Raw genomic sequence first — 20,168 nt, forward strand, 5'->3', positions numbered from 1 at the left:
TCATGTTTGTATAAGAATATGTAGATGGGAGACCAGAATGTATGTATAACAGTGGCTGCTGTTTGATTTTTCCTGAAACCACCCATCATGAGGAAATGACTCATTCAAGGGTTAAAATATCTCATTTCTTTCATTTCATGTGGTGTTCTTGTGTATAAACTGTTTAGGAAAGGAGCGAGCCTCATTAAACACAGGATTGACCTGTCTGGCAGAGTGCAGAAAGGGCTGTTAGCCTCTAGGTTGGGATTTATTTTGTGGTTTGTAAGGTCCCATTACCTGTGTAGGATGAAGAGGGCTAGAAGTTACTGTATCACATGAATCATGAGAGGTAGCAGGGGAGCGGGAATAAAGTTAATCTCCAAAAATATGTTTTAATGTAAATGTGTTTTGGTATAAACAGGTGAGAATGTTTTTTTATTACATGCTTTATAGAGAATCAAGTTTTGGATAAAGGTTATGACAACAAAATACAAATTTGTTGTTATTGTTATTATTATTATTATTATTATTATTATTATTATTATTATTATTGTTATTATTATTATTATTATTATTATTATTATTATTATTATTATTATTACAGTAAAAGAGATTGCAGAAGTTCTCTCACTTTTTTAATTACTTTTTCAGTTCCTCTTATAAATGAGGGGATATTGGAAGTACTAGAATAACTGGTGACCTGCAGTCTTCTGTAATGAAATTTTCTTTAAAGAAGGACTAGTTCAGTATTGTTATTAGTATTATTATTATTATTACATTAGTAATGGTGATTATGATATAGTTACAAATAATAGTATTTGGAGTAGTTGTTAGTGGAGTTAATAGTGCTTTCTTCTGTGAATGCATTCTGTATCTATGTTGAAAAATAATGATGAAAAAGTAATTTTACTATTGGTGAAACAAATTTAACTTCATGTCTACAGTCAGTGCCAGCGGAGTCACGACTTCAGTTGGATCTGGTGGTGGTATAAGTGGTGGAAGTACTGTGGGTGCTGCAGCTGTCAGTGGCGCAACCCAAGGATTACCACCTGGTCAAGTAACTTATCTCACCCCTGCTGTTCCAGGGAGTGGTGCGACCACTTCTCTAACTTTTCATCAGGTGCAGCAGGTAACTAGCAAAATCTTCCTCTGTTAATTGTACACTTAAGATTTTAACAAAAATGATTTCATCTTTTGCCTTTGGTATTGAAAATTTATATTTAATACCACCTGAAGGTTCTCGTTTTGTTAATTAGGCATTGTATTTATAAAATTGTAAAAGGGTTTACTTCACTGCACATATTGTGCTTTGTCTAAGAAACGTTAGTGAGAGAATGGTTGTCTCGTGCTAGTATTTTTAGAAGTATATGATTTGTTTTAGCAATTAATATAACCAGTATGATGCTTAGTGTTTTATAAGGAGAAATAAAAACTCAAGAGTTAATAACCCTCCAAGTGTTTCCAAGCCCTGATAAAACAATTTTTTTAGTAATGCTCAATGCAACTTGTAAAAACAGTGTAGCTATTAAGGACAAGGGTTGACGCTGAAATTTCTTCAATATTCAGTCAGGAGAACTCCAGATGAGGCACAGATGTTTTTTAGTTAATTAAGAAATTGTGGCATTACCACTATGAATAGTTTGATTTTACATTAAAACCTCTCTTGGTTTTTCTCTTTTACACAAAAGAATGAAGGAGGCACATACTCCCCAGTGACATTTCAGAATTAATCATGTTTAAAAAATTTATTTTTAACTATTTTGCATCTGTCCTCAAGGCAAAAAGATACTGAGGAGGAGGTTAATTACGATTGATATGTGGGTAAGAAAAAATTAGTTTAGTGTTACAAACGAGTTGTCACATGTTGAAACTTTTATATAGAAATTACTTCAGTTTATTTTTTATGAGGAAATATACTAGGAAGTTTCCACTGAAAACTATACTATTGGAAGTAATTTTAGGAACTGAGATGTCAGAAAATTATTGTTATTTTGTAAATTTCTAGTTTTCATTTTTATGTGAAATGTGCTCATAGAATTGGGATTGTTAGACTTATTTCTCCAGGAAATGTAAGCCATTGCTTTTATGTAAGAGTATTCCTAAGTTGAGCTGGAATCTGAATACTCCTACATAAAAGGCCCTGGTTTGTATACTTTGGGAAATTAAAAATATGATTTGATCTTTGATCATGCAAATGATTTACTGGTATGCTAAACTTGAATTATTGCTTATGGTTAGTAAGTTGTTGATATATTGACAAATGTCAGTGTTGGTTGTTGGTGACAAGTTGCTGTGCTATATGGTTTTCCTCTGGGCCTTAATTAATTGTAACGTATTTTCAGGTTTTAAATCGTCTGCAAGTGCAGGGCAAGAGCACTGCAGGGACTGTAGGTGCTGGAGGTGGAGGACTTTCTTTAAAATTATTAGGCTCGGGTCAGAGTGGGGTAACTGGTGCAAGATCTACGTATGTACTGCAACAGGAGAAAGAACCCTCCTGACCTCCCGGGGCGGGGGGTCAACCCTCCTCAGCCCTGCCAATAAGTCTCTCACCTGGGGGAACAGGAGGGTTCCAGGAGGGACCTGCTCCAGCCCCGCCCCTGCCTCAAGTGGCCACTGTTGCCCTACCGTTTTGGAGTAATAGGTCGGTATGCCACACAAATAATAATAATTATGTAAAAGTCTGGCCGCCTAATAGTGGAGGAGCTGTGCGAGTATCACAGGTTGACGTGTCAACCGAGTCTCTTGCTGTATCTAGTGGTGGATCCAATGTTACAGTGGCTGGAGTCACAGACATTGGGGATGTAATACCTTCTGTGGCCACAACAAATGCTCAGGTTTTGGCACCCGGTGATGCCCCACTTGTGGCCCAAGATAGACCACTGTACAGTAGTGGCACAAAAAGCCCATCGTTGTTGTGTGTAGTACTTGATGACTGAAAAGCCATTTGTACTTTGGCTTTACTGTAATGTTGATGAAATAATTTGTTATGATTAATCAAGTGTTGCTCCAGAGTGAAGTGATATTGTTTGACAATATCTGTTCAAGTGTGATAGTATCTCTTCGTTAGTGTGCACTAGTGAAGCATGACAAAAACAGAGATGAACAGAGGCAATAGTGCAGTTACAAAAGCAGGCCCTCCTATACGCTTAACTTTCGTCTCTTGTGTGATACAAGTGCATGCTGAAGAGACTTTTTTTATATTATCTGTGATGTTTTGTACTCTGGTGAGCTCTGGCAACCAGGCTGGGGAAGTGGGGACACATGACGGGGGCAGAGTCCAGCCTCATTGTGCAGCTCACGTGTTGGTGCTTTGCCCTGACACTCATTATGATACACTCTTGGAAAGTTAGGTTTTCAAGTCCTGTTGGCTCTTTGTGCCACACAGTGGAATAAATTCTAGTCTTTGTTAATATATTAATTCTTTTTTTTCGTTCTGTATAAATGTCTCACTTTTCATACACACTGCCATCCCCCCTACACCTTTTTTATTTCATTTCTACAGTATACCTTTATAGATGCATCTCTCTCTCTCTCTCTCTCTCTCTCTCTCTCTCTCTCTCTCTCTCTCTCTCTCTCTCTCTCTCTGTCTTACACTTGTGTATATTGTATATATATAAATTTTTATATACAGTATTTATATACATATTTTGAAGTACTATATATACTGTATATACATATGTATATATGTACAGTATGTATGTTAAGTACAGTGTATGCACATTATATATACATAAATATATAATGTATGTATGTGTGTACGGTATTGCAATGTTGTCTGTACAGTATTTCGTAAATGATATTTGTAGTGTTGCATGAAAGAATGTATAGTATCGTGCTGTAATTCTAAAACTCCAGAGACTTTATAATTTTTTAGATGTCTATATTATCAAGTACTTTCTCCAGGTGGTAATAAATGTTTAAAAGGGTATCTCCAAAAGTCAAGTACAATTTTACACATGGATAGGTATGATTACTTATGTGTCGTAAACTCGAGTACAGACATCTATTGCTTCTACAGACTCCACCATTGTTACAGTCTTGTGTACATGTACATGCACTTGTGTATGTCATTTCATCCTTCTGTTTGCACAGATTCATATCCACGTTTTGCATCAATGATATTAATCTCTTTATGAACAAGTAGCTTTTAAAATAATAAATATGGAAGGTAGTATCTCTTGTTCTCAGTCACATCATTCTAAAGTCACCTTTGGTGTAAAGAGGATTTTAAAGTACTTTAGCTAATTCTGTGGTTTATTTTAAACTGCCTGGTATGTTGTTGCAGACATATTTTTCCTCTGTTCCTTGTCAGTTCTGAAGTAAACCAAGCAGAGGCAAGTCTCTCTCTCTCTCTCTCTCTCTCTCTCTCTCTCTCTCTCTCTCTCTCTCTCTCTCTCTCTCTCTCTCTCTCATTTAAATCTTTCATTCACAGATTTTCTCATTCAAGAAGAAATCCAATGGGCCAATTTTATCAGAGGCAGTAATTTTGACTCACTAGTCTGGGTAAACCTCATAATTCTCTCTCTCTCTCTCTTTAATCCAAATTTTTCTCTCTCATTTAATCCAAATTTTTTCTCACTTAAGAAAAAACCCAATGGGGCAACTTCATCAAAGGCAATAATTTTGACTCACTGGTCCAGTAAATCTCTCTCTCTCTCTCTCTCTCTCTCTCTCTCTCTCTCTCTCTCTCTCTCTCTCTCTCTCTCTCTCTCTCTCTCTCTCTCTCTCTCTCTCTCTCTCTCTCTCTCTCATTTGAGGTAAGGCATGAATTTGCTTGCAAATGTGCAAATTAGAAGTGGTTTGGTGTAAAACATTTTTACTTGCCAATGCCTTAGTTTATTGACACAATATTAAAAGTGTGGATAGCAGATGTAAAAACTTAATTCTGTATGATCATTCCAGTAAGTGGTATGTAAAATTTAGTGAAGGTCTTTTGTAGGCATCAGAACAAGAGCTCAGTCAAGTTCATGATCTGTAACAGTTTTTCAATGTAAATTAAAGTAGATTTGTAAAGTCGATGTGGTCAGGAATATATAGACAGATATAGTTGTATGTTATTTTTTTCTGGTGAGGGCTTTGATGCCTGCAGCAGTCCCTTCATTAATGCTATTGAAGACATTCAGGTAGTGCAAATTGAGCTGCAGGCATCAAGTGCAGATAGAATTAGGCAGGTCTGAAGGAAAGTGTTGTGGAATAACATGTAAGTGGAGTATGGTAACCTTTGAATGTAGGGGCTTAGCTGAATTAGGGCGCTTCCTAACTTGTGTTATCATCCTTATTTAAATGCTAATTTCTTGGGTGAGCATTTTTATGACTAATGAGCAATAAAGATTAACCTTTCTTTACCTGTTAGTGGTGTTGGCTCAGGGACCAAATGGATGGATGGCTTTGTATGCTGGACTTCTTTTAATTTCACGTTGCGGATCATTCGGTTTTCCTTGTTTTTCCCTTATGTCAGTAGAAACTTGACCTAACCTCCTGTGGAGGCATAATGCCTGGTATTTTTTAAAAGTTTAATTTTCAACAAGATTTTCTTTGCTGTATTGGTTGAAACTCATAAAATTCATTATTTTATATGGATATGCTTTGCTTTAATTTGTCAGATTATGAAGGCAGTTTAAAATAAAGAGGCATTTCTATGTATAGCAACTTGATTTACTGACTGATTTTGTCTAAAGGTAGTATGGCTGGTTTCAAAACAAGCAAATATTTCCAAAAAAGTTTGTAAAAGATGATATATTATCATCTTAGACCTAGCATTTTCATATGGCGTTTTGTGCTTGTCCATAGTTTAATCTTGGAAGAACTCTTAAAGGTTAACCTAATTGATACCAAGATAGTAAAATATGCTAGGTATGGTTGTGTTAAAAAAGAAGTAAGGCGTTGTTGTTCTGTGCTAGGTATAGAATCTCAAGCTTCTTCATTTGCATTATTGATGAGCAACTCAGTGCTTATTCATATGTTATATATATGGTGAGTTAGTGGCATTGGGTAAAAAGGCTAAATAATGAGGATGACCTACAGTAGCAATTTGTAACATTTGTTGTTTGAAATTAACCTTTGGCCCCTGGTTGTCTAGCGTGCTTTGTCTGCATTTTCATGAAGATTTTACTAGGTAAACAAGTTAGGGAAGTGGTAATCAAGTCTTGTTATATATTTATAAATATAGATATGCTTTTTTATTATTTTTTTTAAAAACCTTTCATGGAAGCACTATCACCTATGTAATTAGTGTAGGTTTAGTAAGCAAAGATTTTTTATTACTTTAAAGATTTTTTCTTGAATGTAGATATTTATATGTATGCATTTAGACTTAAAAAGTGGAAAAAAGGAGATCCTGGACATATATTTTTCAGATTGTCTATATCCTTTACATTTGATCCTATAGGTGTTTATCAGGCTGGTTTATCAGTCAAGAACCAATAACTTTTCTTTTCATTAGTTATGTAAGTGGGCATTTTTAAAAGTATATATTTTGTGATCCTTCCTGTCTCATTAAATGGTAAAAAGTGTTATTGATTTATTTTTAATTTCAAAGTTAAATAACTCCCTTATTGAATGACTAACCAGTTTAATATATTTAGACCAAATTAAATTTGCTGAAGATTGTATATTTAAATGTTATTTTCAGAATTAAACTGTCTTGGTTGTTTAACTTTGTATCAGTTATATCTGGGATAATATCCCTGTTTTTTCTACCTCCATAAGGCATCTTTTGTCTCATTTCTTTGCTACTTCTCATGAAAGGTCACCCAACCTGGCAAGGTGTATCCATATATCTCCTTTCTTTATTTTGTGTGTATGGAACATTGATATACCCTTTCTTGATTGGTCTCAGTTTTGACAAATGACGTAACCAGTTATTTTTTTCTGCTTTGATTTTCTACAGGGTTGAAAATTGTGTTGAAAATGATCAAGCATACTAGATGCAGATAGGCATTTTAGTTAGACTTTATTTGAAAGAATTGTCTTAGGTTTTTGTGAACAATCAGTTTGAACTAGTAGAGTAACTATATACACGTAACACATTTTTTCCTAATACCCACACTAATCAAGATTTATAGACATGGTACAAATGTAGCATGCTTAGTAGCTTTAAGATCAGCCTTTGTATTGTCGCAGATTTGTTTAGTAATGTGGATACAAACCAGCATCTTTTAGGCCACAAAAATACAAAGTTGAGCTTAAAGGTGGGAAGCAGTGTTGCTGTCTGCAGTATTATCTACCACGTAGAACTCTTTTGACACTTCTTCTTCCTCGTCATATGATCTTGTGCTTTATAACCTTGAGATATTGGTCTTCTTGGATCCCTTTTCCCTGAGAGCAAGTTCCTTTATCCTGAAACTTAGTCTTCAAGTTAAGAACAATCAAGTGTTGAGAAATACGTTGTACATTTTGAGCGGCAAAACATGAGCAAGCTTGAGAGTAATAAGATGGTGCTCTCTAAAATAGAAATGTTTATTTCTCATTCTCTTTGAACCCAGGCATGAGTGTGCAACAGAAAGCACAGTAATGCCTATGGCTTGATTATTGATGGCTCCAGCTTGAACTCAGATTTGCCTCCTCTAATCTAACAAGTGTACATAGAGACAATTGGTATGGCAGGCATTTATAGAAGTTATAGATAGAAATAAAAAAAATCCAAAAAAATATTAGTGCTCTCTTTTCATTATATTGTATGTGGTTTTGCAGGGAATGGCTGTTTAAACCATTAGATGGGAAGTAAAGATGTTTAGATACTTGTCATTACAGTATTTAGAAAAAAAATAAAAAAAAGGAATTGCTTTGGTGTTTGATATTTCAAGAAGAATGTTTTTAATGTTCCTATCTAGTGCTACCTTTAGTCCATCCAGAGTTAACAGTTTAGATGAAATTCAGTTGGAAATGAATCAATAGGTTACAATCATGTTTCAGGAGCCAGCCATAATCCTCCTTTCTCAATCTCCTCATATTTTATTTTATTTTTATTTTTATTCTGTTGGTAAGCAAAGCTTGTATCAGGAGACAGGAGAGGGAAACTTGCCCATCAGTGTGTTGAAGAAATGGATGGTATTGCTTTAATCTTTCACTTTCTTAGCAACGTTGTTAGTAATGAAGTATCAGAGCTGCATATGATATTAATCTGTTGTACTGTAGTTCCCTTATTTATTTCCTTTGGAAATAGGATAGATTGATGTTTTGATTATTTCCATATCTAGATCTCTGAAGTGTGTAATGATTTAAGATACTGTTATTTTTTATTTATGGATATGTGTCGGTTTGTTTCTGGTGGTTCTACAAAGTCTATGATATTGGTGATTTGTTTCACTGTAATGGTTCATTTACTGTAATTCTTCATAGGTTGTGTTAAAAATTAGTTGTCTTCATAACTGCAGCTTTGTAATTGTTGGTATCAACCCCTCAGGTATTTTGATATAATTTATGTTTAGTAATATAAACTATTGCACAGTCCTTGATATAGCAGTGGGCGTCACAGACCTTGATGGATGCTGATGTGTGAGAGCTTACAGAGCTTTTGCTGTTCAATATTTGCCTCTTATTTTGATTGAATTCCATAAGGCGCTTTTTTGACTTACATAATACTATGTGTTTTTATTCTTACCTTCTGCTTGCTTCTTACTCTGAAATGCATAATGCTGTTTGGTCTGCTGCTGCTTCTGCTGCTGCTGATGTTTCCACAAAATATTCCATGAGCTGAGGGCAATGTCATCATTGTCCATTTTGTGATGGAATATTTTTTGGTGGCTTTTGGGATGAAAGGATTTAGAATAATCAAATTTAGGCTGGCTCCTACAATCAACAGTGCTAGTTAAAGAGACCAACTAAATTCTTGACAAAGCTGTATTATCTGTCATTTGTAGTAGGCAGTTTGATTCCCCCAACAATTCATGACCCAAGCAGTTGAAAGTATTTTTACAATGCAAGGTTTTTGCCCCATGTGTAAATTCCAAGATGATACACATACTTCCGCAATATTTGTAAAAAAAAGAAAAAAAATCTTATGCTAATCTGTTGTTATAGTGACTATTTTTCAAGTTCTGATCTCATTTTATATGGTCTTTTACTTGTTAGCGTATTTTATGTACTGTAATTAAAAAGAGTAAATACCTAATATATTTGACAACAAAACTGAAAAGTATAAATCATAAGACTTGTAATGGCTAAGAACATTGAGATATTTTACATTACAGGTACACTCCTGTTTCACCACTTGTGTTCAGAAATGCACAAGATAATGAACCACTTGGAGATGTGTAGATATTACAAACTATTACGTTGTCTCTATTTTGTGCATCAATGGTGTTGTTGCAGGATTAAAAGGAAAGTTTCCATGAGTAGAGTTTCCCAACCTGATGCAGAATCTTATACGAGTGACACCTGTATTACATTTGGTGAAGATAGAGCACACCTAAACTGCACCTTGTTTATAAGTTGAAAGGTGTAATGAAATCTGTCCAAGGCTCACAAATGTTGGTACAGTGATGTTCAGTCATTGTCTCTTCTACATGTCTTGTTCCCACTGTTATGTATTGTAAAGGACCGGTGGAATTGACAAATATTAGCTTGAACCGAACAAGTCTAGAGTACGGAGGCCAGGGTTGGAAAACTGTGGAATTTTTCAGTGCTGTAGTTTTTTTTTCTATTCAATTTGCATTGGTAGTAATCAGTGATGACATTATATTAATGCTTGTAATGTACAATTCATGTTGTTAAGTATATTGACTTGTATCATTATTCTTAATATTGAGGGGAAAATTTCCAATACAGTTAGCTGTGCTGTTCACATCCTATAGTCTTGGGAAAGAATGCTCAGTAGGCTTAATTTTTTTTGCAGCTAAGGAGCATCCCATGACTAAGGGGTTGTGTATACCGTGTTGATGTTTCAGGAATTTAAGTCTTCAGGTACTCTAAATATTTTGTGGGATGTGTTTTTAATAACCCACCTGATGTTGACCAAAATGAACCCCAACTTGTCAGTACATTTGTATAAAGTTAAAAAAAGGAATATGTCTTAAATAAGAATGTAAAAAAATACTACTTGTATTAATGCTCAGAAACAATCTCATCTAACAGTGTGTATGGTTGTAAATTATTGTAAATTAATTAAATAATTTATAAATAAATTGATTCTCATTTCTTCTATATTTTAGTTATTGCCAATAATTGTAAGAAAATACTTTGATGTAGGCAGTCCCCAGGTTATGGCGGTCTTGACTTACGGCGTTCTGACTTTACTGTGCTTGGCTCAAGGCACTGTTAACTTGATTTTATGGCTCCTTCGGTTTTATGGCATCCTAAGTGGTTTTACAGTGCCATACCTTGTTTTATGGGTGCCATAAGCTCCATTTATTCCCTTTATTATTATGAATGTTCCAGTTTATGGCATTTTTTGGGTTACGGCGTGCCACTGGGAGCAGAACCCCCGCTGTAAACCGGGGACTGCTTGTATGTCTATACTAGTTGCAGCTAGATGTAACACAAATGGTGTGTTTTAAGTACATTACTTGAAGCCTTCAAACTGATACTGTATTAAAATCAGTTATGGATAGAGGAATCGCATGAAGGTGTGTTTTTCAAAAGGCTATAGCTATGCTACTTTTTTGAAGTACTTTTGTTTTTCAAGTACTTTTTTTTGAGGGATTTCTTTCTCTGTTATTCCTTGTAGAGGGATTTCTTCCTGTTATTCTAAAGTACAATAGTTTTACTAGACCAGAACATCGTTAGTAGACAGAATGGCCTCAAAAGTTTATTTGTACAGGAAAAGTGTAAAAAACCTTAGTAAAGTTAAAGAAGGACAGCTAAGTAGGAAAGCATAAAAGTGAACAAGTGAAAAGTAAAAGTTAGAAATCAGCGCTGCTGATGCTGGAGGAACTGTTCAATGACCTGAACACCACTTGTACCATACACCTGCTAATTGGCATTCCCTTTTGAGGAAAAGATTCCTTTTTCAATACCTTCAGTAGTAGAGGGCACATTCTGCAAGCCAGAAGTGCAATGTAAACTTTCACTGAACTACTCTTGCGGTAATTTCCTCCATAGGGGGACAGTACTGTCAGCGCACCTCTTGCCCTACAGTATAGGCATTACTTAATGCTCTTCACAATGTCCCTTCGGCCCTCATTTGCAACCTCTTGCGTTCCTTTTGTTGTACCTCCATTCATATTCTTTCTTTCATCTGACTTTCTACCCTCTCTAACAATTGTTTCACAGTGCAACTGTGAGGTTTTCTTCCTGTTACACTTTCAGACCTTCTTACTGTCAATTTCCCTCACAACGCGGAATGATCCCATAGGTCTCGGCACTTGGCCGTGGGCCTAAATTCTATATTCTATTCTATGAGGTAATTTCTGCTATATGCCTCATGCAACTAGTGTTATAAAAGGACTTTCATAGAATGCATGTTATCCCCAGTTGCATCACTTTTTAGCTGTAACTTGACACTTTCCAGTTTCCTTGCTCCCATGGTTCTTCTCCAGCATCACCAAGGTCATATCCTTTTGTGTTTATGGCAAAATTTTTCATTACTTTAAAAAAATGAATTAAAAATATCTCCTCCCCTAGAAGTGTTCAAGACATGTTGTTTTGGCAATATTAATATTGTCAGTAATGCTGTATTGAAAGTATGCAGTCATTCGAAATTACCAACTCAAACACTCGTCATATCCAGTGTGAAGACCAGGTTTCAGCATAAAAAAAAAGATCCAAGACTAATTTGATGTTTTCATTGTATTGCCTCAAAGTAGACCGTACAGACATTTCAGTAAAAATGTCTAAGACTTCATCAGTGTTTTTGCTATACTGTGTCAGAAGTACAGTGTAATGTAGTACAGTTTCATAATGATGACCCTAAAATACCCAGTACTGTGTTGATCATAAAAAAGTCCAAGGTTAAATCGAGACTTTTTGTTGTTGTTGTTGTTGTACTGTATCTAAGAAATGTAATGCAGTTGCCCCATTATATTCCTGAAAAAAAACCCAGTATAATCAGTTTCAAGGAAAAATTCTTGGGCTACATGCTTTAGGGTTTAGCTAAATTTATACAGACTGAAATGCAGTTCTCTATTACAGACCGATGTTAAAATATTGTTGATTACCTGTCAGCTTTTAAGTCACATTATTCACGTGAATGGGGACGGGTTTATTCAGTTTATAAGACTGAAATAGTTTTATACAGACTTTAATCATTGTTATTATCTACCACTTTTTATGTCAGGTTATTGAAGAAGGTGTAGGTGTTATACATTTAAGAAATGTAGACAAAGTAGGCTGTTAATCTTATTGGATGTTTGTAAAGCCAGTCCTCTATGTTATGGGGCAATGATGATGGTTGTGACGTTACAAGACGTAGGGTAGACGGTAGATGGAAAAACAAATGGTGATGGGAACGCAAGTTCATGGGCGTTCTCGATTATGGTTTGTCAGTTGGGTTTCTGTTATTCTTCTGTTTATTAAGGTGGTGAGCAGGTAAATAAATGAAATTATTGTTAGGCTAGGTGTGTTTATTCAAGTGGTAGCAGAGCGTGGTTAGTCAGAAATAAACGGTTCTGACAGGGATTGATGGTAGAATGAAAGTGGAGAAGAAACTGTCCTAGACAAAGCGGGATACAAGGCAATTATAAGAATGGAGAGGACAAGTCGAAGATTGGCTTGTGGTGTGTGTGGAGAAGAAGTGAAATATCCGGGGATAGAGATAAGAGTGACAGAAGGGATAGATAAAGAACTTAAAAGAGAAAGAGTTCAAAGATAATATCTGAACTAGAAGAAGTATATCTAGAAGATACTCTAGTGGAAAATTACAGTAGAATGAAAAATTATCGCAAATTAGAAAGAATCTAGTGAAAAGAAGAGAGATTTTATAATTTGGTGTGAGAAGGCAGAATCAGAGTATAGTAGAACGACACGGAAGAGCATGCTTGAAGAAGAAGCAAAGGGTTTTCATGTATTAGAACAAGCTAGTTTCACAGACAATACAAAACAAATGGTATTAACAGCTTGTGGTCAAGGAAAGCTGGAATATAAAACAGTGTTACGTATAATGAAAAGAATATTTGAGGGATTAGGAATAAAGAGGACGGTGAATGGTGTGGTCAGTTACGCGAATTTCGGGAGAGAGATGGAAAATCAAAGATATCAGGGAAAATAGAATCGAGGTAGAGGTGGAAGAAATCCTATAAATAAAGAAAGTAACACTGAGTGCGATATGCAAATCGGAATGATATTGGGCTAGGGATTGTCTTTAGAATTTTCAAAATAAGAAACTAGAAACTGGATAGAAAGAGGTTGGGGGAGGGGGAGGAGGAGATAGGTGTGATTATCTGTCAGTTTTTAAGTCTCATCATTCACGTGAATAGGGAACAGGTAATTCAGTCCTAATAAATTATGTAGTTTTATGAATCTAATCATCATTATTTTATTACTTTCATGAAATGGGTTAGTGAAGAATGTGTAGGTGTTATACATTTAAGAAATATAGACAAAGTTTGCTGTTAATTGTAATGGGTGTTTGTAAATCAGGTCCTCTCGTGTTTGGAATGGGGCAATGGTTGTTGTGACGTCATAAGACTTACGGTAGACGGCAGTTGGAAAACACATCGTGAAAAAAGTTAGTCATAAGTATACGTTGGAGGGAACTAAAGTTTGTAAGCGCTCTCGGTTATGGTTTGTCAGTTGGATTTGTGTCATTCTTTTGTTTATTAAGGCCATGATTCTGTTTTCTAGTTTACCGACCTCAAGAGCAACTAGGGCAAAAAAGGAGCCGTTATATAGTTACCATTCCTTTCCTACTATTACAACGAATACCCAACTTATCTGAATGTCGGGATTAACACTTCTTTTCTTTGGACGGTAAAACATTGTTATCAGGGTAAAAGATATTCAGGTGGACCCACTTAAGGTTTCGTGTTGGTAAAATATATTCAGGTGGACCCACTTAAGGTTTCGTGTTGGTAAAATTTTACTTGAAAACCATTGTAGCATTTTGGATGTGAAAATATTTTCCAATGTTGTAGGCTAGGCGTAATTTGTTCTTTGAACGTTGCAAACGTTCGTTTCGTTCGCAAATGTCCAAAGCAACACCAACTAGGCCCAACCTAACATAGGGTACCCGGTCCCAACCCTGATCCATGGTATTAGTTTGGAAACATTACATGGATTTACCTTAATCTGAATGAGGGCAAAAGTTTAACTTGAAACCATTAGCACATTTTGGACATGAAAAATAGTTTTTCCTATATTCTGATGTTCGTTTCATTCGCTTTAAAGTTTTATAAAATGCCAACGCCACTCCCATGAGAAAAAAATCGGTATTGATAGAACTAAGCATTAACTCTGCATGGATGGAATGGTTCCGCGAATACGAAAGTCATTAGCTTAGGAAGCCATATGTTCAAGAAGGGATTAGCTAAGGAAATCTATTATAAAAGGAACCATACTAACTTAACGTACTACCTAACCTAACTTAACCTGACCTAGTAGGCCGTGTTACTTAGCCGGCCAGACCCCCTGGTGAAGGAAACTCCATTTTTTACCAAAAGTTCCCCTATAACATTGTGCATGCACAGTGACAAAAATATAATAAGTTCTGAGGTTAATTACAGTTGAGCGACAAAAAATAACAGTGAATTCTTGATAAGTAACCAAAATGCTGTTGAAGAAGTCAGTTTCCAAGGTAATGCCCGACGCGGAGCTAATACTTAGTTCTACCAAAAAATGCAAATTGAGTGAAATCCAAGGACCTTAATGTTACTGATAATTCTAATTCAGATTAAGGTAAGTAGGCTAGCTATATGGAATGTTTTCAAACTAACATCATGCACTAGGGAAAGGACCTGGTATTCTAGGTTAGATTAAGTTAGATATGGCTGGTTAGGTAATTTGCTTACAAAATGAACATCAGAAATGTTCAAAACACACACTAAAACATAGGGAAGTGATATCAGAAATGCTCAAAACACACACTAAAACATGGGAATGATATTTTCAAGTCCAAAATGCAATAATGGTTTAAAGTAAAATTTTACTGATTTTGTCTGTCTTGCCCCAATATTAGGAACACAGTTATTCACAGAACAGTTCTTGGAGCTATGCATGTCAGTATACTGTATTTTATTTTCCTCATGTTTCAGGTATTTGGAAATGAGATCAAGAATGAGAAACATAATTGCAGAGCTGATGTCTTATTGGTTCAGTGGAGTGTATTTCTTAAGGTGATAACTGAAGATTCTTTTACAATGTTGTGATTGAAGCCTTATGTAGTTTATGCCTGACTTTGGCCAGTATGGACACACATGCAAACAGTGGGTATCTGCAGGGAACTGGTTGAACTGGTTGCTGTTGAAAGATATCGATGAATTATTGTACTGGGGTTGCTTTTCTAAGAAAATGTTCTCTGAAAGTGAAATGCCTTGTGAAAATATTCCTCTTTAGGTTATGATGACTTAGAAAAAGTTCCTTCTGATTGAAAAGCAAAGATGCTTCCCCAGGAGCAAAACACAATGATTGTTTTATTGAGAGAGAGAGAGAGAGAGAGAGTAAGAGCGAGAGCGAGCTGTGCTATTGGCTGACACTTGTGACACCGCAGTGGCTGTAGCTAGCCTGAACACACCCAGAGAGTCAGGTACAGAAGGCAGTAGTGGAAGTACCAGTATAAATGAAGCTCATGGAAGATGGCACAGAGGACACTTGACATTGCTTTAGGCCATAGATTACCATCGTTTTGAAAAAGGAAACAGCTGGCACAGAAGACATCTGACATTGCTTCAGGCTGTGGATTACCATCATTTTGAAAAAGGAAACAACTGGCACAGAGGGCATCTGACATTGATTTAGGCCATAGATTACCATCATTTTGAAAAAGGAAACAGCTGCTCTGAGTAATTCTGCAGAGAAGGTAACGACATTCAGACAGGAGAACAGTATTCCAAGGATGGTAGAGCGAGTGTCTGAAGTATATAATTTTAATACAATTATCTTTGTTGATATGCAAAGCATTGCAAATACTGTAATGTCAATTTGTGACAGCACTGGATAACAACTAGTATTTCAGTAGGACCATTATAAAAAGGTTTAGAATTTAATTAACCTGCAGGCATTGTCAGATGTTAAGAATCATTATACCTTGTATTTATTATACAGCAGAGTTTGCAGTGAAGATGTGGTGAGAGATTGGCCAATTAATTTTTGTTTTACTTTAGTTCATGCTTATACTACAAGATGCATTCCAGATCTGAACCAGGCTTTAAACCATTTCGTTTTGCATTAGGTGAAGCAATCAGACATAAAAATATGCAACATGTGCATACTGCACTGTCTTACTTTCAGACTAGCAATCATGTTGCTATTTGGTGGCTGATTAACAGGGCCCTGATTAACTACAATCAGATTTTCAGCTAACAGAAATAATGCGTTAGGTGCTGTATAAAGCCATCTCCCATAATGAGCAATCAAGATACCCATCTGAAAGAGGCTGTCTCTGGAGAAGCAGGAGTTCAGGCAACACAGTCTTTTGGCAACAGGAAATGATTTGTGAGGTCTACTGTGCACTTTAAGAGTAGTGAAATATATCCTAGGCCTAGTTCCAGAAACATCTGAAGCAGTTTTAAGTTCACTTAAAAAGTGTATGAAGGTGAGTGGAGTTCACTTGGTCATGTTATAACTACACTTGGGTATGTTCTCTTCTTTGTAATGTGTATAAAAAAAATCTTGTGATTTTTTAATGGGTAATAAAGACAATTTTTTTTTGGACAATTATTTTGAGCTTTATAATCTTTTATGCAAAATTTGTTTGTTAGTTTTTCTTGGTATTCATTTTCATATATACCTGACAATAAGTTTTCAGTGATCCTTATGCCTGCAATTTGCAGATGCTCTGAGGATAGCCAGATATACTCCAGACCTAGTTCCTGATATTTGCAAAGCAGTTTGCAATTCATGAGGTGAAGATCTGCCTAAAGGTGAGTATTGTGTATACAGTACCCTACACCTTACTTATAGCAAAACTACAGTGTTAGCTTCACTTTACAGCTATATAGCCTTGTCAGTCTCATTTGCTGCTTGTTTCCAGATGCCCTTGAACCTTTGTGGCTCATAAAGCTTTTTTTTATATTTTATATAAAATTTGCATGGATGCTTATGTTTTAAGTTTTTGTATTCTGTGACTTATAGTTGTTACTACACAAATACAAACCTCCTGTCTTTACATAACTCTTGCTATAGGCGTCAGAAGTTCCTGTGTTACAGGGAGTGGGAGTTACAGTACCATAGGTACTGTTAGCGAAAGATCCTGCATCCTTCCCAAGTCCCTTGGGCTCCTCAATATCTGAAAAAACAAGTTGGGTAAGGGAGGCAATCTCCCCTTGCCCCGAGGAGAATAATTCCCCCTCCAAGAGAACAAAGACTGCTGAAGAGAAGCCATACTGGCCAACTGTTCCCCTAAGTTGGCTCTCTACTGATGAAGCAGTAGGAGACATCGAAGAAGAAAACCACTCCCTTAGGAGTACCAATGGCAGGTAGAAGTTCATCGGGGGCAAGAAGAAAAGAGAGAATTCTCCTTGTCATTGGCAGAGAATTGCAATCCGATGACACCAAAGAAACCTACTTCTCTCTCACCCCCTCTCGGCTAACATCACTCACCGTTTGGAAGGCCAGACTCAACACTCATAACACTGACTAATTAAATGCAATCATGCTTCCTGCATGATGCACATAAAGTATAGACTGAAAAAGCATATCTAAAAGCACTGTCCACATGTATGCCTTTAGCCCAGTGGTACTCATTCTTCCCTGTCTGTGGTTTGTCAAAACACATACAAGAATGTCCTAAGCTATGCTTCAGCCATTTGGAAAAATCTGCTGCATTTTCATTCATTGTGATTCATTGTTTTCAGTTTATCTTCATATAATCTAATTGATTTTCCTATTTATCTACTGAAAATGTGATGATAATCATCAGTTACTTTTAGGTTATGTCTTAACAGCTTTCTGTAAGTATTGCACAATATGTATTACTTTGCTCTGTTTAGATGAATTTTGCCTTTTCCTTGCATTGGTGTGTAATTCAGAAATTCTGTTTACACCTTGATGTTGTCATATAAATTTTTTTGTTTGTGTCACATAAAATCTGTGTTAAATTATGAGGAAGGTAGTTACTTCCTACTGATAGGTCAAATACATGCATGTGTGGGCAGTCTTTTATAGCTGTTCTGCTTCTTCTGTCTACAAGACCTAAGAATATACTTGTTCAGAGTCATTTTGAAAATGACTTAGGCTCTATATGATTGATTGGTTTGACTGAAAAAATAAGTTTTATGTTATAAAAACTTATTTTTATATAAGTAACTTACCAAGTAACTACATAGCTATTAGCTTCTAACTATCGTGGCAGTTCAAAATTTTTAATTCGTGGTTTTGCTCTGTTGTTTTGATGTAGGTAACTAGACCCTGCCGACTTTCGGGGAAGAATAGGTACAACACTGCTGAAGAGCTCAATTCGTTTCTGCCGGTCAATGACTAATTATTGGTTGGTTGAGCAGCTCTGGTTTGAATTTTGCTGGTTTGTTGTAGCTTTCGCCTTTGGTGAAGTATTCATTTGATTTGGTAGCACACTAATCATTATTAGCCTAGTGAGTTCTCTATTTAGAAGTTTTTGACTGATTGTGACTTATTATTTTGGATTCTTGTTTGTCTAGTATTAGGTATTGCAGCAAAGGCTGTACAGGCAGTCCCCGGTTATTGGTGGGGGTTCCGTTCCGATGGCATGACAATAAGCAAAAATCACCAATAACTGAAAATTGGCGATTTTCGGCGCCTCTGTTAGATATGTATCGGTGCCAATACCTGATTATCGGCAATGATAAGTGGAAATCGGCGCTGAAAATCGACGATTTTCATCACTAGTGGGTACCATGTAGCAAGGATGATTCCAATTGCTGACAAAAGTAATTATGTTGCCCCTGCCCAGGGCGCAGTACAAAAAATACAGCGGTAAAACAAATGTCACCTAATACCATAAAAAGAATAAAATCTCTGTCCAACCAAGAAGAGGAGGGCATTCTGGTACACTGTACCCCCAGGCTCCTTTAAAAACTCAAGAACCTCACTTCAAGGCAAAGAAAGGAAGGAAGGGATGCTTTGTACGCTTCTTCCCTCCCAACACCCTTACAGATCTGTTTGCGACGTCCAAGAATCACCGTCTACCGGTATTTTGTTCGCCAGTACCAGACCCTCTAGCATGGGCGATGGATGCCTTGCTACAAGACTGGTCAAACAAAGGTCTGTATGCCTTCCTACCATTCTGCATGATATGATAAGTCCTCAACAAGTCTGGCAACCACACAAAAACATCACAATGACTAGTGGCCCCTTTCTGGCCGCGGCAGGAATGGTTTTTGGATCTCTTCAGGCTGCTGATGAGGGACCAAGTCTTCTCAGACAGCCCCACTTCAGGTGGTTCCATGAAGGATTGTCCACTCTGGCCCTAACAGGGTTCAGACTGTCAGGAAACTCCTCAGACAGAAGGGGATTTCAAGAGCAGCTTCAGAGGCAGTTGCAAAGTGTAGATGCCCCTCTTCCAACAAGGTCTATCAAGCCAAGTGGACAGTCTTTAAAGCCTGATGTAGAAGACATGACATCTTGCCTTCTAAGACGTCTGTAGCAGACATTGCTGACTTTCTCCTGTACTTGAGGACATCTAGAGGCCTTTCCTCCTCTACAATCAAAGGATACAGAGCAATGCTGAGTTTGGTGTTTCAGCACAGAGGAACAGATCTCTCAGCTAATCAAGACCTGTCCGACCTCATAGAATCCTTTGATACCTCCAAATCCAAGGGGCAAGAGGCCATCTCTTGGAATTTGGACGTAGCTTTGAAGTGGCTCTCAGGACCCCGCTTCGAGCCTTTTTGTTCTGCTTCACTATGAGATCTCACCAGGAAGACCCTCTTTCTTGACAAGAGAGTCAGATTTTCCCAAGGGGATGCCATATGTTCATTCACCCAGGGCTTTTTAGCTAAAAATGAAGACCCATCCAAGCCCTGGCCACATTCCTTCACTATTAAAAGCCTGATGGAAATTCTGGACCCGGATGAGGAGAGAGTTCTGTGCCCAGTGAGAGCATGAGGTACTATTTGCAGAGAACAGAGAAGATTCGAGGTCCTACAAGTAATGTATGGTGCCAGGTTAGAAATCTGTCTTGT

General features: G+C 36.7%; 1 protein-coding gene and 1 long non-coding RNA gene across 4 annotated transcripts in view; both read left to right on the top strand.

The window, feature by feature from the left end:
* The window catches only part of LOC136846501 (uncharacterized), a 100,880-nt gene extending 96,506 nt beyond the window's left edge, over window positions 1-4,374 (top strand). For 2 of the 3 annotated variants that reach the window (XM_067117347.1, XM_067117348.1), the window contains exons 6-7: window positions 924-1,108; window positions 2,322-3,421. In XM_067117347.1, the coding sequence (XP_066973448.1) occupies window positions 924-1,108; window positions 2,322-2,477 (341 nt within the window). In that variant the 3' untranslated portion in view covers window positions 2,478-3,421. Of the gene's footprint in view, window positions 1-923; window positions 1,109-2,321 lie in introns of all 3 variants that reach the window. The other variant, XM_067117346.1, reaches the window with a different exon arrangement.
* Window positions 4,375-13,619: 9,245 nt separating this feature from the next.
* LOC136846504 (uncharacterized) overlaps window positions 13,620-20,168 on the top strand; it is a 33,317-nt gene continuing 26,768 nt past the window's right edge. The window contains exons 1-3 of the long non-coding RNA XR_010855419.1: window positions 13,620-13,824; window positions 15,105-16,603; window positions 16,842-16,931. This is a non-coding gene — a long non-coding RNA (uncharacterized lncRNA). The remainder of the gene's footprint in view (window positions 13,825-15,104; window positions 16,604-16,841; window positions 16,932-20,168) is intronic.

This window comes from Macrobrachium rosenbergii, chromosome 15 (genome assembly GCF_040412425.1).
Source record: "Macrobrachium rosenbergii isolate ZJJX-2024 chromosome 15, ASM4041242v1, whole genome shotgun sequence".
Lineage (NCBI taxonomy): Eukaryota > Metazoa > Arthropoda > Malacostraca > Decapoda > Palaemonidae > Macrobrachium > Macrobrachium rosenbergii.